General features: G+C 34.0%; 1 protein-coding gene across 3 annotated transcripts; it reads left to right on the top strand.

Moving 5' to 3' along the window:
* The first annotated feature begins 951 nt into the window (after positions 1-951).
* On the top strand, positions 952-14,246 carry LOC149476279 (UBX domain-containing protein 4-like). Of its 3 annotated transcripts, none has more exons than XM_089712238.1 (12): positions 952-1,179; positions 1,906-2,043; positions 2,602-2,727; positions 3,168-3,338; positions 5,544-5,702; positions 6,425-6,525; positions 7,740-7,835; positions 8,925-9,060; positions 11,055-11,182; positions 12,750-12,918; positions 13,478-13,768; positions 14,002-14,246. In XM_089712238.1, the coding sequence occupies exons 1-11, from the start codon at positions 1,098-1,100 to the stop codon at positions 13,765-13,767; spliced, it is 1,596 nt and encodes a 531-aa protein (XP_089568364.1). In that variant the 5' UTR covers positions 952-1,097; the 3' UTR covers position 13,768; positions 14,002-14,246. The 3 variants fall into 3 exon arrangements, with proteins under 3 accessions (XP_089568364.1, XP_089568363.1, XP_089568365.1); XM_089712237.1 differs by having other exon boundaries at positions 953-1,179; positions 5,544-5,698; positions 6,418-6,525; XM_089712239.1 differs by lacking the exons at positions 12,750-12,918; positions 13,478-13,768; positions 14,002-14,246 and adding an exon at positions 12,335-12,523 and having other exon boundaries at positions 953-1,179; positions 5,544-5,698; positions 6,418-6,525.
* Positions 14,247-15,332: the final 1,086 nt, after the last annotated feature.

Raw genomic sequence — 15,332 nt, 5'->3', positions numbered from 1 at the left:
TTACCAAGTGTGTGATTTGATATTTTTCTTATTATGTTATAAAATTTGTTGTTGTATATCGAAAATTTTCAGAATTGTGGGGCCCCTGCCTACCTCGGGGCCTCGGGCCAGGGCCCTGCGGGCCCTGCCTTAAAGACGGCACTGAATATTACTGCCTATCTATAGATATCTACTATCTTCTTCTTATATATAAAAATGAATCGCAAAATGTGTTGGTAAGCGCATAACTCGAGAACGGCTGAACCGATTTCGATAATTCTTTTTTTATTATATTCCTTGAAGTACGAGGATGGTTCTTATGTAGAGAAAACGTAAATATGTACCACGGGCGAAGCCGGGGCGGACCGCTAGTATTAAATAGAAATATAGGTACCTTTTATATTTGTTTGGTTGGCTAATTTCAGGAACTTTTCGCTGAATAGTTTTTATTAGATTCAATTATCCGGGAAGCATAATATATTCACCGGGTGGCATAGTTAGTAACGGAATATTAAAATAAGTAGTTTAGAATATGTAAGCAAAACGAAAAAAAAAGCAGATAAGTAGGGACATCTTTTTAGAATCTATGTTGTTCGTTTTAAAATGTGACTTTTTGTTTATAATAATATTATGTAGGTACCTACTTATTCAAATTTTTATCTGCTTATATCATCAAATAATACTAAAATGAATACATTGTTACAAAAATAAAGTATGATTCCTTACAACGCATATAACGCAACGACATCTAGTGTCGAATAGCTAAAAACATATTTAGCAAGGTCTAGGTTCAAGGTCACTTTTAAACCAGAGACAATATAATATTAAGATTTAATAATAAAGAGTTGATTGATATTGTTATTTTTTTAATATTATATTGGTTACATAATATTAAATTATATAATTTAAATAAAACGTTATGTAAAAAAATAACAATAAAATCAATGCACAGAAGAAATAAAAATGAAACACGTCACTTCTGTCAAAATTTGTTGTGTCATGTCTTCATGTAATATTTTTGTCTCACAATAACAAAAGAAATTGCGAAAGGTAATATTAAAATAAAGTGAAAATCTTTATAACTGTGTGTGAAAACTGAAGCTTAACAATCTCTCATAATGCATTGGTTCGGTGGGACAATTGCCGAAGCGGTAACACTATCAAAACAAAAAAATGCTATTTTCGTCGTTTTCGTTGAAGGTAAATATATTTTTTCCTTTTAAGTTACATTAAAATCATGCCTTTTTGTGATTTATGTTGATTCCAATATGAGTTTTCTTGTATTTATTTGAAAATAAGGTTACTGTTTCCATTATACAATGTTAACCTTTTCTAGAATATTTACATAAGATCAATTGTTTAATCGTGTAATTAAACTCGTTTTAGTCCAACTAAATCTCTCGTTTAGCCCTATTTCCCAAAGATGTATTCGAAAGTACCAGTAGGTATTCGTTTTACAAAAATGGAATGATGATTCATTCGAATTTTTATCTGTGCTGCTTTTCGTGGATTTTAATAGTTTTTCAATGTTTTTTTTTTAATATTATTGCCGGTTTCCAATAGTTTCTGATTAAGATAATCCAAGATAATCCAATTTTCAATCTTCAACCCCCCCTTTAATTTTCAATCTTCAAATGTAATTTTTTAGTTTTATTTCCTCTTATTTTTATCACTGAAAGATTCACCTAATTATTTATTTAGTATTATTGTCATTTTACTCATAAGGGCTTTCGATATCAGTTTAAGTTTTTTGATATCTGCAATAGTTACGAAATAAGCGCCTGTTACACCCTGTATATGACATGCAGTATTCCGACAATAATTGTTTTGCAGACATGTCAATTAAAGGGGGTAGGTAGTGAATAAACTAGGGGTCTACTGTATATGAAAAAAAGTAGCCTATTAGTATTAATTTGAAATTTCCAGGTGACAATGATCAATCCAAAGAGTTGGCAGCAACAATAGATGATCCAGCGGTGTTAAAACACTTGGCCAATGAAAACAACTTCCTCGCTATCAAGTTGATGAGTGGATCGGAGAATTATACATACTTCGCTCAGATCTGTATCCTTTTTGATAAATATTTACGAAACAATGAACATTTTTCATCAAATTGATACATTTTAACCAATAGAGGAAGATTTTCATCAGGCGTTTGAAAATACAACACAGCTCTCTTGGTAAAATTTATCAATTTTCTTGCAGGGTCTTTTCTGTAGACATTGCTGCTATGTTAATTAATTTTTATCTGTAATTACAATTCAATAGTGCTTCGAAAAGAAGTCTAGTCAAATGAATTAATGTTTGAATTTGAGTGAAGCAATATCAATAATTACATTTCCTTAGCATGTTACTATTGAAATTATCGAGGTCAAAAAAACTTATGAAGAAACATAAGGTTCTCGCAAAGTTCATCTCTAACATTGAGTTTATATTTTAAAATTGCATTATCATTTTTACCCATATATCAAAATACCTTTTATACAATGTCTTTTCAAATAAATAAATACATATAAGTATTATATACCAAGTATTATATATCAAATAAATATAAGTATTATATACCATGAAATATATTTTCTCTCTTATTGATACAAAAATAAAACTTAACACAAAACCAAGATCAATTCGTACCTGTACCATCGCTATTCTTTATTGGACGCAACGGGACTCCATTAGAGGTGGTGTGCGCTGGCATACAGGCAACGAACCTTGCCGAGAGGATCGATCGGATACTTGAGGAGCATTGTAAGTGAAATGTTTGTTTTATTTTGACTGCTGTCTAAGAACTAACTAACATTGTAAATACCAAGTGTATTAAGTAGGAAAACTGCTGTGTATATGCATCATAATTTATAATTCACTCTAAATGGATAAGTTTGATGTTGAATGTTGAAAAAATACATATTTATTGTGATTAAAAAACCATTTTCATTCTCTCATTGAATGTAATAATTATGAAATATTTTTTAATTTTGTGTATGTGATTTAAATGTGGGGTTTTCAAATAGTTTGGTAAATTTATTGCAAGACTATCATATAAAGAGATAGCTCAAATTCTACAGTCAAATTATAGCTTATTTGGCAAAATTTCATATACATAAATATAAAATGAAGTCACAATCACACCTACTAAGATGCCATTACTATTAATATTTCTACCAATAATTATTTTTATATTATTTCAGACAAAGGCACAAAAACAACGGTCCAACCGTCCACATCTGGCCAGAATATAAAGCAACAAACAACAAGCCTGTTGCAATCTGAAGCAGCAGCAACTGTTGCAACCAAACCTGAAGCATCTTCATCATCAGATAGTGTTAAGAGTCCAGAAGTACTGTCGCATGAGAAACCAGGTAAGATAAGATATTAATTTTTTGGCTGTTTTTAAGAATAATAGTAAAGTATTTATTTGTAAATGTTGTGTGTCTCTGCCCCAAATAAAATCTGTTCAATGGTTAGAACCACTCAAGAGAGTGGTGTAACTTACATGATTTTATTTAATGTTTGATTTTGGAAATAATATACTCTCATAAAAAACTTAACATTCTAATTGACAACATTTCATTTTTTATAAGGCCATGAAAGAAAAAAACCGTTTCTTTATTTTGCTCTTGCGATTACAGAAAAAAAATTATTTCATTTTTTAATCGCATATTTTAAGAGAAATTAAATAAAAACGATAAATGTGATGATGACGTCATACATACGGAGGAATAAAAATGCGCCTTAGCCTAATTTAAAAAAAGCTAAAAAAAAAACTATCACTGACATTTACAGGGTATGGCATGTGTCAAATTTCATATTAATGTCATTATTTTGAATTATTCATGTAAACAAACTTTTAAATCGTTTTATTGTGTTTTGGTTTTCTAATTTAATCTCATGAGCGTGATGTTTGTTTGATTGGAGTTGGACCAATTCATTTATATTATACAAATAGTGCCTATAGTGTTCATAATTTTCTTGAAATAAAAGACTTTGTTTACTTACTAAAAGTTGTATTTATTTAACACTTTTCAACGTTTTTGGGATAGTATATTTGTTTCCCAGAAATTTTCAGTACCCCTTAACAAATCCTGCATAAAGTCATCATCATCAGTACTTGTGAATAAGTTTCTTTTGTTTAAAATTTGGATCAGCAAATAATAAATAACAATATTTACAAAGCTTGACGAATCAAATTGACAAATGTGCCAAAATGTCAACTGCCAAGATTTTTTTTTAATTTAAACTTTAAGTGGCAAAGGAAAAAATGTATTCCTCCGTATGTATGACGTCATTTGGCGCTTACGACATTTTAGAATGAGATGATTTTAAAACTCAAAAAGATGAATGAAAACTTTCATATTTAGAAAAAGCAAAAAATACGTGTATCATAATTTTTGATCTAGTTTTCATTAAAATAAAAAAATAAGTAGCTTAAAATTTTGAAATGTTGTCAATTGAACATTTATTGTAATCATTTGTTATCTGTGCGAGGTAATCTATGATTTTGATAGAGTCTGGCCAGCCAAAGCTGAACCCAGTGTTTTTTGTAGCGGCCACACTATGGAATGTCATCATGGCGTTTCTGCGTAGTTAGTTGTCAGTTTTGTTGAAAACGGTTCAAATAATTTGCTTTGTTAACGTTTAAATCCTGCTGTGTTGTGTACCTAATGTACCTATATACTATGATCACCTTTATGAATATCAAAAGTATCAAAATGTTTTTTTCCTACTAAAGCCGATGTTACCAGGTCCATATTTTTTAAATTTGCCGGCCTTTACTGGGTTCAGCTTTGGCTGGCCAGACTCTATATATCATAGTGACTTATATCCTTTCATAAAACATTGATTTTAAACGAATTTTAACAACGAAATTGCAAATTTGCAATAAAATATAATTAGTTTTCTCCATTTTAAATACCGTCAGTCAATAACTTGACATTAGTTAGTATTTTTAAACACCTGTAATGGCTAAATTTATGATTAATTACCAGCATTGTCGATCGGACTGAGTGAATGTATATTTAAGGTGCACTCACACACATCAGTCACCGTCAAGTCACCGATGACTGATCGGTGACGGTTTGTGTACGTATCCACAAACACCAGTCACCGTCATGTTGTCCGTCAGTCACGTCCCCGGTTTGACTGAATCATTGAACACATACATCAGGTTAGTCAGTGATTAGACGTGTGTCACGCTAGAGAACATGTAGCAATTATTGACGGTAGCACGACGCTGACTGAACTGAGACGTGACGGCACCGGGTGAGTGGGGATAAAAGTATGATACATGTATGGAAAGATTATTTGACGTGCCTGACCGGTGACGTCACTGATAGATTTCGTGCCGGCGACTGTCGTGTGGGAACAGAGTCATACTAGAACTATTGATACATATTTTTTTTTAATCCTGTCCGGTGACGTGCCGTGACGGTGACTGATGTGTGTGAGTGCACCCTTAATCTAAATGTAAAAATGTTATGTATTTTTAAGTTAGAGATTAATAAATTTATTTTCATTTCATTTTCATAATAAATTGAATATGTTTTAATATTTCTTCTCTCATCCAGAAACATCGGAACCTCCCCCAAAGGTGCCAAAAACGACCCACCACGAAGTGACTCGCTCGGGGGCGGAATACGACGTTGTTTGTGATGGGGATGTTTGTACAAGGGTGCCGAAGGACAACCCTAATGCACCGGGTCCTAGCGGGGTTGATGCAAACGTAAGTATTTACTTAGAAGTGTACCAAAAATGACCTATGTCCAAGTAACTCGATGTGGAGTGGAGACAATACTTATGTATTGTGGGACCATTTATCAAAACTTGTGCCAAAAATGGCCCAACACGAAGTGACGCGCTCAGGGGAATACGACGTGGACATTTAATATAAATCAGATTTTTATGTTAAAAAAATGCTTTCATTTTTTAATCGCTCGCCTGCTGAAATCCATAATAGGTTTGATGAAGACATATATTTATATATTACTAGCTGTGCTCCGCGGTTTCACCCGCGTGGCTCCGATCCTTTTGGTCTTAGCGTGATGATATATTATAGCCTATAGCCTTCCTCGATAAATGGGCTATCTAACACCTAAAGAATGTTTCAAATCAGACCAGAATACTGAGATTAGCGCTTTCAAACATACAAACTCTTAAGCTTTATAATATTAGTATAGATTTAGTAGTGTGCCAAAAATGGCCCATTTTGAAGTTACTCGCTCTGAGCATCGATTCGTTCGCTCCGTTGTTTCAGTTTGTTAATTGTTTATTGATGATAAAAAAAACATTGTTATGAATTGTAAATTTAAGTAACTGCTATTGCAAGAAAATACTACACATATTTTAATGTTATATTTAATTTTTTTTATTAAATTAATTCAATTATATTTCATGTATTCAATCGTTGATTTAGTTTCCTTAAGTTTTATCTTCTCTTTTTAGAAGACAGTAGAAACATCACCTAGTGACATTAGCGCAGAAGAGAAAATGGAAAGAGCGAAAGAGCTGATCGAAGCGAGACGGAGGGAGAAGGCGGAGAAAGAGAAAGAGGTATTTCTGAAGTGAAAACTTCTTTAGTGGCGTTGAGCACTTTTTCTGTAATGGGTATAAAATCTTAAACTCGCGTCAGGACACGTGACCTGATCGAAAAAGTGTAAGACGGATACCATTCCAAAATATCAAACATGCTCAACGTTAATATTCAAGTTTTCACTTCTACCGGCACTCCTGCAGTGCAACCCGTCTTTTTTTATTTTATTTATTTAGAAAACAAAATTTCTGAACTTATTTAAAAATTTATTTCTATTCCAGCAGAAAACTATTATTTGTAAAATATATAAAGTTATATATTTGGAATCAACATTTCTCTAAGATTTAAATTAGTTTCTCATCAGAAATTAGTTTCTATAGTAGAGCCATTTTAATAGGCAACATTTGACAGTTCAACAAAATTCAACAACGTAACCTAGTAACGACGTCATTGAATAACATGATATTTCGTTTTGTTAGAACTGCACATTTGCTTAACTTTTTTCAATTACGATTACATATTTATAATAATAATGACCGATACAAGTAATTTTAGGATTTGATTTTACTGATAAACCATTCTAAACATAATAAACAACTTATGATTTAAAGAACTGACGTCGCTACAATTTTGTGTCAATAAACCTTTTTTCTTTTTAAATACCAGAGACGTTACTCTAAAAATCTAAATCTGACATCTAGAATCGAATGCATTGATTACTTGGGAATAAAAATCGAAAAAATGATCATAAATTATTGACATGTGTTTCAAGTTCGATTGACAAATGTTTCAAGTCCGTATCGATTAATTCACTTTAATCGACGTTTTTAAGCAGGTTACCACCCTATGAAGATAAAATTGATAGACGTCAAATGTTGCCTATTAAATTGGCTCGACAATAGTCAGAAATTGGAAGAAGATTGTTTATTTTAAATTCAATATTATGATCATAAGTTTGTGCTTTTATCCAAAAATATTATATTATGAAATGAAAATTTAATTGTTTATTTTTTACTAGCGGTCCGCCCCGGCTTCGCCCGTGGTACATGTTTATTTTTTCTTTCCATAAGAACCAACCTCGTACTTCAAGGAATATAATAAAAAAATAATTATCGAAATCGGTCCATCCGTTCACGCGTGATGCCGTAACCAAGGAAAATGGGTTTCATTTTTATATATATAGATTTATAGAAAAATAAGTACATAATATTATAATAAAAATTATTGTTTTCAGTTAGAAAAGCAGAAAGAATTAGAGAGGCGGGCCACTGGGCAAGGTGTCGCGGAGTTAAAGAGATGGCAGGCTGATCAGGAGATGAAACAATTACAGGTATACTAGATTTCCGCCCGCGGCTTCGCCCGCGTTTTCAAAGGAAAACCCGCATATTTCCCGTTCCCGTGGGATTTCCGGGATAAAACCTATCCTATGTGTTAATCCAAGTTACCCTCTATATGTGTGCTAAATTTCATTGTAATCGGTTCTGTAGTTTTTACGTGAAAGAGTAACAAACATCCATACATCCATACAAACTTTCGCCTTTATAATAGTAGTAGGATTAGAATATTAATAAATAAAATTGATAGTAAGCTTTGATGCGCTAAGATTAGTGAGATAATTTTTCTTTATAGAAAAACATTATCGTACCTATTGAATTTTTTCTTTGTTATGCATAACAGAGATGAGTAGATAATATTTAAAATACACTCATTAATGCAATTATAATATCTGTATAATATCTTTGTGTATTCGGATAGTAACTGCACAATTTTAAAACCTTTTAAAAGCTGTCCCCGAGCCGATAACTATATAGAATACTAGCGGTCCGCCCCGGCTTCGCCCGTGGTACACATGAAAAATAGATGTTGGCCGATTCTCAGACTTACCCGATATGCACAGAAAATTTCATGAGAATCGGTCCAGCAGTTTCGGAGGAGTATGGCAACGTAAACTGTGACACGAGAATTTTATATATTAGACTAGCGGTCCGCCCCGGCTTCGCCCGTGGTACATATTTATGTTTTCTCTGCATAAGAACCATCCCGGTACTTCAAGGAATATAATAAAAAAAGAATTATCGAAATCGGTCCACCCATTCTCGAGTTATGCGCTTACCAACACATTTTGCGATTCATTTTTATATCTATACTAATATTATAAAGCTGAAGAGTTTGTTTGTTTGTTTGTTTGTTTGTTTGTTTGTTTGAACGCGCTAATCTCGGGAACTACTGGTCCGATTTGAAAAATTCTTTCGGTGTTAGATAGCCCATTTATCGAGGAAGGTTATAGGCTATATATCATCACGCTACGACCAACAGGGGTGGAGCCACGGGGGTGAAACCGCGCGGAGCAGCTAGTTATAGATAATCAATTTAACACTTCCATTTTCAATATTGTCACATTGACCATTTTTATTTCCAGGAGGAGCGTAAACGCGAGAAACTCGAGAACGATCTAGCAAGGCAGCGTATATTGGAGCAGATTGCGCAAGACAGGGCCGAGAGAAGGGCCAGGGACTTGCCCCAACCGCCGCCGGTCCAGCAAGTGCCCCATGCTAGTGAGTGCCCCTAAAATAAAAAAAATGTAAAAAAAAAATTTGGTTAAAAAATGCTACAGAGAGATGTCAAAATATTAGCTAGCAAGTGCCCCATGCTAGTGAGTTTGCCCCTAAATAAAAAAAAATATTCGCTAAAAAATGCTACAGAGATGTGTCAAAATATTAGCCAGCAAGTGCCCCATGCTAGTGAGTTTGCCCCTAAATAATAAAAAATATTTGCTAAAAAAATGCTACAGAGAGATATCAAAATATTAGCCAGCAAGTGCCCCATGCTAGTGAGTTTGCCCCTAAATAATAAAAAATATTTGCTAAAAATTGGTACAGAGAGATATCAAAATATTAGCCAGCAAGTGCCCCATGCTAGTGAGTTTGCCCCTAAATAAAAAAAAAATATTTGCTAAAAAAATGCTACAGAGAGATATCAAAATGTAAGCCAGCAAGTGCCCCATGCTAGTGAGTTTGCTCCTAAATAATAAAAAAATATTTCCTAAAAAAATGCTACAGAGATATGTCAAAATATTAGCCAGCAAGTGCCCCATGCTAGTGAGTTTGCCCCTAAATAATAAAAAAAAATTGTTAGTGAGTGCCCCATGCCCCTAGTGTGTATGTAAACCATCTGTAAGTTAACAGCGTGTAAGTGAGTGTATAAACCGCATGTAAGTGAGTGTGTAAATAGCACGTGAGTGTGTAAAAAGCAATTGTAAGTGAGTGTATGAAAAGCATGTAAGTGAGTGTGTGAAAAGCATGTAAGTGAGTGTATAAGGGTGCACTCACACACATCAGTCACCGTCACGGCACGTCACCGGACAGGATTAAAAAAAAATATGTATCAATAGTTCTAGTATGACTCTGTTCCCACACGACAGTCGCCGGCACGAAATCTATCAGTGACGTCACCGGTCAGGCACGTCAAATAATCTTTCCATACATGTATCATACTTTTATCCCCACTCACCCGGTGCCGTCACGTCTCAGTTCAGTCAGCGTCGTGCTACCGTCAATAATTGCTACATGTTCTCTAGCGTGACACACGTCTAATCACTGACTAACCTGATGTATGTGTTCAATGATTCAGTCAAACCGGCGACGTGACTGACGGACAACATGACGGTGACTGGTGTTTGTGGATACGTACACAAACCGTCACCGATCAGTCATCGGTGACTTGACGGTGACTGATGTGTGTGAGTGCACCCTAAACCGCATGTAAGTGAGTGTGTAAACTGCATGCAAGTGAGTGTGTGAATAGCCACTAATTGTCACTAATTAAATAGCTATAATACGCGCCGGTTACACAGCTTGCAAATACTGTCCCTGATAGCCAGGTATTTATTGTTTTAGACGGATATTTTCATGCATATTATAATTTATAACTGACACACAAAGCAGTAGATCCCATATTGAATAAATAAACAAAATAATCTTTATTTGCTCAAATGTGGTTCAGGAGTTATTACTCTTGACTACTAAAAACGTCTGGAATATACACAAATAACCCATGATGATAACTGACACATTATAAATCTATTTGCAGTACGACGCCGATTATCCGAATTAATTGGGACCGGGGTCGATTCTGATAATTGGACATAATAGAAAAACGAAGTGTCTCACTTAGAATAAACTTCATTAAGCGCAATATGTGGTGTTTTGCCTAGAGCTTTCAACAATAACCATTGAAATGTCTCTGGACTTCAGTGAATTCCAACTTGTAATAACAAAACAGAACAAAAATTACTAAATTTTTGGTCTGTTTTGTACAAGCGTGTACGCTTGAGTGTGTACACTCACTTATAAATAATGTATACGCCTGCTTTATGGCCTATGCAGGTTAAGAAATAATATCAATGTACTTATGTGAATTTTAATTGAGTCATTATTGGTGTATCAAATTAAATAAATAAATTAATGGTTTTAATTTTATTTTTAATCAAGCTTAACGTCGTTCGGATAATCAGCGTTTACTGCATTTTAATATTTTCTATCTTTTATAGCGGCTGGTGATGGAACTACCCGCGCTCGAGTACAATTCAAGTTAAGTGATGGCGGTTCGCACACCGCACACTTTGACACTAACACCACACTCGCTGAAGTGCACCGGTATGTGGCGGATAACTTGCAGGTGAGGAAAAATAAATATCTATACAGTAATAATAATTTAACTTACCTCTTCATTAATTTTGTTATTTTAGAGCTTTTAGTTTAGTTTATAGACATAATACTATGATCAATATTGGGCCTCTGGCTCCTGAGACACAGTTTTAAACTAGTTCGGGAGGCAAAGGATTCATTATCTAGGCCTGTATAATTATTATGTCAATAAAGATTTTTATTATTTTTTTTTATTTTAGTAATAACCGGTCATACGCTATCCTGTAATACGAGAATTTGGAACCGTTTTTTTACCAATAAAACCTCCCTCCCTTCCCCTTCCCGATCTCAGAACGCCCGTAAATTATTTTTCGTTTCATTTTTACAATATTTTCCCAGTTTTCCGATTGATTTCATCCTTCTACTATTAATTTTCATTTTTAGTTTTTAAAGGCTCGGCTTGTGTGTATTTTTGTTAAATGGGTGCAGGTATATTCTGATATTTAGTTTTTAGCATTCAAATGCTTTATAAATGAGAAATTTTTAAATAATACACAAACATCGACCAGAATAGTTAAAAAAATTCGATTGCTCTGGCGAGATTACGGGTGGCTGCGAGCTCAACCGTCGCCCCAGCAAGGCAAAAGAAGCGGGTTCGAATCCCGCCTCGTCAAAGAACTTTTGAAGCGAAACTTCTTTAGGCGCGTTGCGAAAATATCAAGGTCATTTCAATACCGTCACGTCATGGAATAAGGCGACGATTTTGGTATCCTTTAATCTTGCCAAAGAAGAAGTTAACTTCTGACACGTGTATTCGGAATACACGGTTTTTTTAAGTTTGGTCAAAGTGGACCAATGATGTACAAGACGTGTAACGAAGCAACTAATTATTTCATAAATAATCTGTGGTATAACTAACACCTAATAAGCAGTATTGCTCCTGATGTCTGGTTATTGGCGATTACAAACAAATTTAATTGAATGTTTGCTTTTGTTAACCATAGAGTTACTTATATTTAGAAGGAGCAATATTCAATTCAAATTAGAAATATCGAGTTAGTGTATTTTTTTTAATTATTGTATTTTAAAGCAAAGAAGTTTCACTTCTGACACGTGTGCTCGGCACACACGCTCTTTTATTTTATTTCTCGAATATTAATTATTATTTCTATTTTCACAACAGATGTCACCAACCTCCTTTTCCCTCTGGACGGCATTCCCTCGACAAGAACTAACCGCAGATACAGCAAGTTTGAGGGAATTGCAACTAGTCCCATCGGCCGCACTACTAGTGTTGCCGAGACGCGATTTTTTTTACAATATTTTCCCAGTTTTCCGATTGGTTTCATCCTTTTAACGTGATAACGTTTTTAAAATCGTTTTAGTCGGGTGACATGTTCAGAAACTTGTGTCACACCAAAACCTCACGAGCGCGATCGCAGGTATAACGAGAGAGAGACGGACCGATCTCCCGTCGCATCTCGAGCGCTGCCACTGCATTATGTTATCACTTAAACATCTCGATCGTAAACTTCTTTACAAACAACCAATTTTTTATTATTAATTATCATTAAATTTTTTTTTTGTCTACCCATCAGATGTCGCCAACCTCCTTTTCCCTCTGGACGGCATTCCCCCGCCAAGAACTAACCGCTGATACAGCAAGTTTGAGAGAATTACAACTAGTCCCATCGGCCGCACTACTAGTGTTGCCGAGACGTAGTTCTCCGCCCGCTAATAGACCGTCGCCGGTTGCGTCGCTGATATGTGAGTATGCACGGACATACATACACTTCCATACATATGCAAAAGTCATATAGACACTCCCATATAAGTTCAACACATAGACAAAATATATAATGAATACATGCACGCATATATACACTTATAAACGCACACACATGCCCACAGCGAAATACACTTTAATCATACACCTATATAGGCCCTCGCAGAGGCACTTATACACACACAAGCAAATACACGAACATTTAATAAATACAAGTATGTATGTACTCATATGTACAAACATAACTTTACAAACAGACACACACACACACACTCCAAACACTTAAACACGTACACGCTATTCAGTATAAAACTATATACGTTGATGATTGTCAATTGTAATTTTTAAGCTGAGTTTGATGATATAAATCTCGTGTCACAATGTTTGTCCTCAATGGACTCCTAAACCACTTAACCGATTATAATAAAATTCGCACACCATGTGCAGTTCGATCCAACTTGAGAGATAGGATAGTTTAAACATGTAGGTACCACGGGCGAAGCCGGGGCGGACCGCTAGTAATACTTTATTCCTTTCCAGCATTCTTCACGCAACTATTTTCATCGCTAATCCTCGACCCTTCATATCAAATATACACTTGGTTGCGCGGTCGTCTATTCGCCACACCACGAGTGCGTGGCCCAAGCGTTGGCCCAACCACTCCCACTACGCCAACCGGTACAGGCCCTAGTGGCCCCAACGTTGGCAATGTTGGCAATATTGGGCCAAATGGGATTAGACGCAGGGGCAATATACACAGGCTCACCGGTGATAGACCCGGTGATGATGATAATAACACGTGGAACGGGAATTCTACGCAGCAAATGTGAGGTGGGTGGTTTGAATTTGAATTTGAATGTTAATTCAATTCAAATGTGAATAAAAAATTCAAATGCACATGCAAGTTCAAATTGAATGTAAATTTAATTCCAAATCAAATGCAAATTTAATTTTTATGTTCATTAAAAAAAATGAAATTAAAAAATAATGTTTTAATTCTCAGGAAAGTAATAATAAAAATATTTTTTTCCACTTTAAATATGATAAAAATATTTTTTTTACAGGTAAAACCGGAAGTGCTGCCATGTATGTGAAGATAGCTTAATCGAAATTTCAATTTGTTATTTAGGGCAAGGATGTTGTTTAAAAATTAGTTTAAAAATAAAAAATTGTTCACTATATTTAATTTTTTTCCTATGTCACGATATCAGTGTTATAATAATTTAATTGCATTTCACTGTATATAATAATATGTATTAAATATAAAATATTATCTGTATATTGAAATATATTTCTTGTAAATATTAAAGTGGTTATTATTTTATAGAACCCTAAGTCACATTCATGTCGTAATTCCACAATTATTCACACACGACATTACCCTTAATAGATATATACAAATGTGCACTAAAACAAAAAATACAAATTTGACTCCTAGAGCTGAATTATTAAACGCCAGAAACATGAAGTAAATAAGAAGGGCACACAGGGAATTATCAATTATGAATCAAAATCGTCCCGTGAATATAATATCAACTATCTCTATTTAAATTTTAAAATTTCCAAGTTCCATCAATTTATTTGGAGGGAGGCGGGAGCGTAGATTAAAAACGGGAGTTTTAACTTTACGTCATTGTCAACACAGATACACAAAAATAGAAATATAGCAACAAAAAATTTAAACTTAAAATATAATATTAAATGTATTAAGAAATAATTTGGAAAATCCAAAAGTGCACGCCTCATAATTTTTTTTAATAAATATTTATTAATTATTATTTTTGTTTATTTAATAACAATTAAACCACATCGAATCAGACCCTGAAAAATGAAAGGGTTCTATTCCTGAGCATACTCAAGCGTAAGAGAAAAAAAAAGACTCGATTAGTAAAGTATTTCGGTCGCTATCGTGTTAACAAGAAAAAGGATCCGCACATACAGACACACGGACGTCCAAGACAGAACTTTTTTAAACTGTTTTTTAACTAGTTTAAATAACAAAAATGACATCAAAAATATCATGAACGTTAAAAATAGTGTTTTTTCTTAATATGTGTGTGTATGTATTATCTTACAAGTGCAATGTATGATACATAAAGACATTTTAAGTTTGAAAAATCAGATGTTTTTCGCGAAGTGACAGTAGTACCCACCTCAACGCTTCGCTTATGAGGCGTGCAATAAACAAATAATTTGGAAAATCCAAAAGTGCACGCCTCATAATTTTTTTTTAATAAATATTTATTAATTATTATTTTTATTTATTTAATAACAATTAAACCACATCGAATCAGACCCTGAAAAATGAAAGGGTTCTATTCCTGAGCATACTCAAGCGTAAGAGAAAAAAAAAGACTCGATTAGTAAAGTATTTCGGTCGCTATCGTGTTAACAA

Source organism: Colias philodice, chromosome 28 (genome assembly GCF_061535455.1).
Source record: "Colias philodice isolate Cphi_HAF_F1 chromosome 28, ilColPhil1 Martin Lab GWU primary, whole genome shotgun sequence".
Classification (NCBI taxonomy): domain Eukaryota; kingdom Metazoa; phylum Arthropoda; class Insecta; order Lepidoptera; family Pieridae; genus Colias; species Colias philodice.
Note: the sequence above shows the minus strand (reverse complement) of the source record. Positions and strands in the feature narration are given on the sequence as shown.

Bases quoted from the DNA above. Each gene is read 5' to 3' on its own strand.
- LOC149476279 (XM_089712237.1), top strand. From the start codon at position 1,098: ATGCATTGGTTCGGTGGGACAATTGCCGAAGCGGTAACACTATCAAAA. The intron at 2,728-3,167 runs GTAAGTGAAATG...ATATTATTTCAG, and splicing joins TCGGATACTTGAGGAGCATT to ACAAAGGCACAAAAACAACG. The intron at 9,061-11,054 runs GTGAGTGCCCCT...TATCTTTTATAG, and splicing joins CCAGCAAGTGCCCCATGCTA to CGGCTGGTGATGGAACTACC.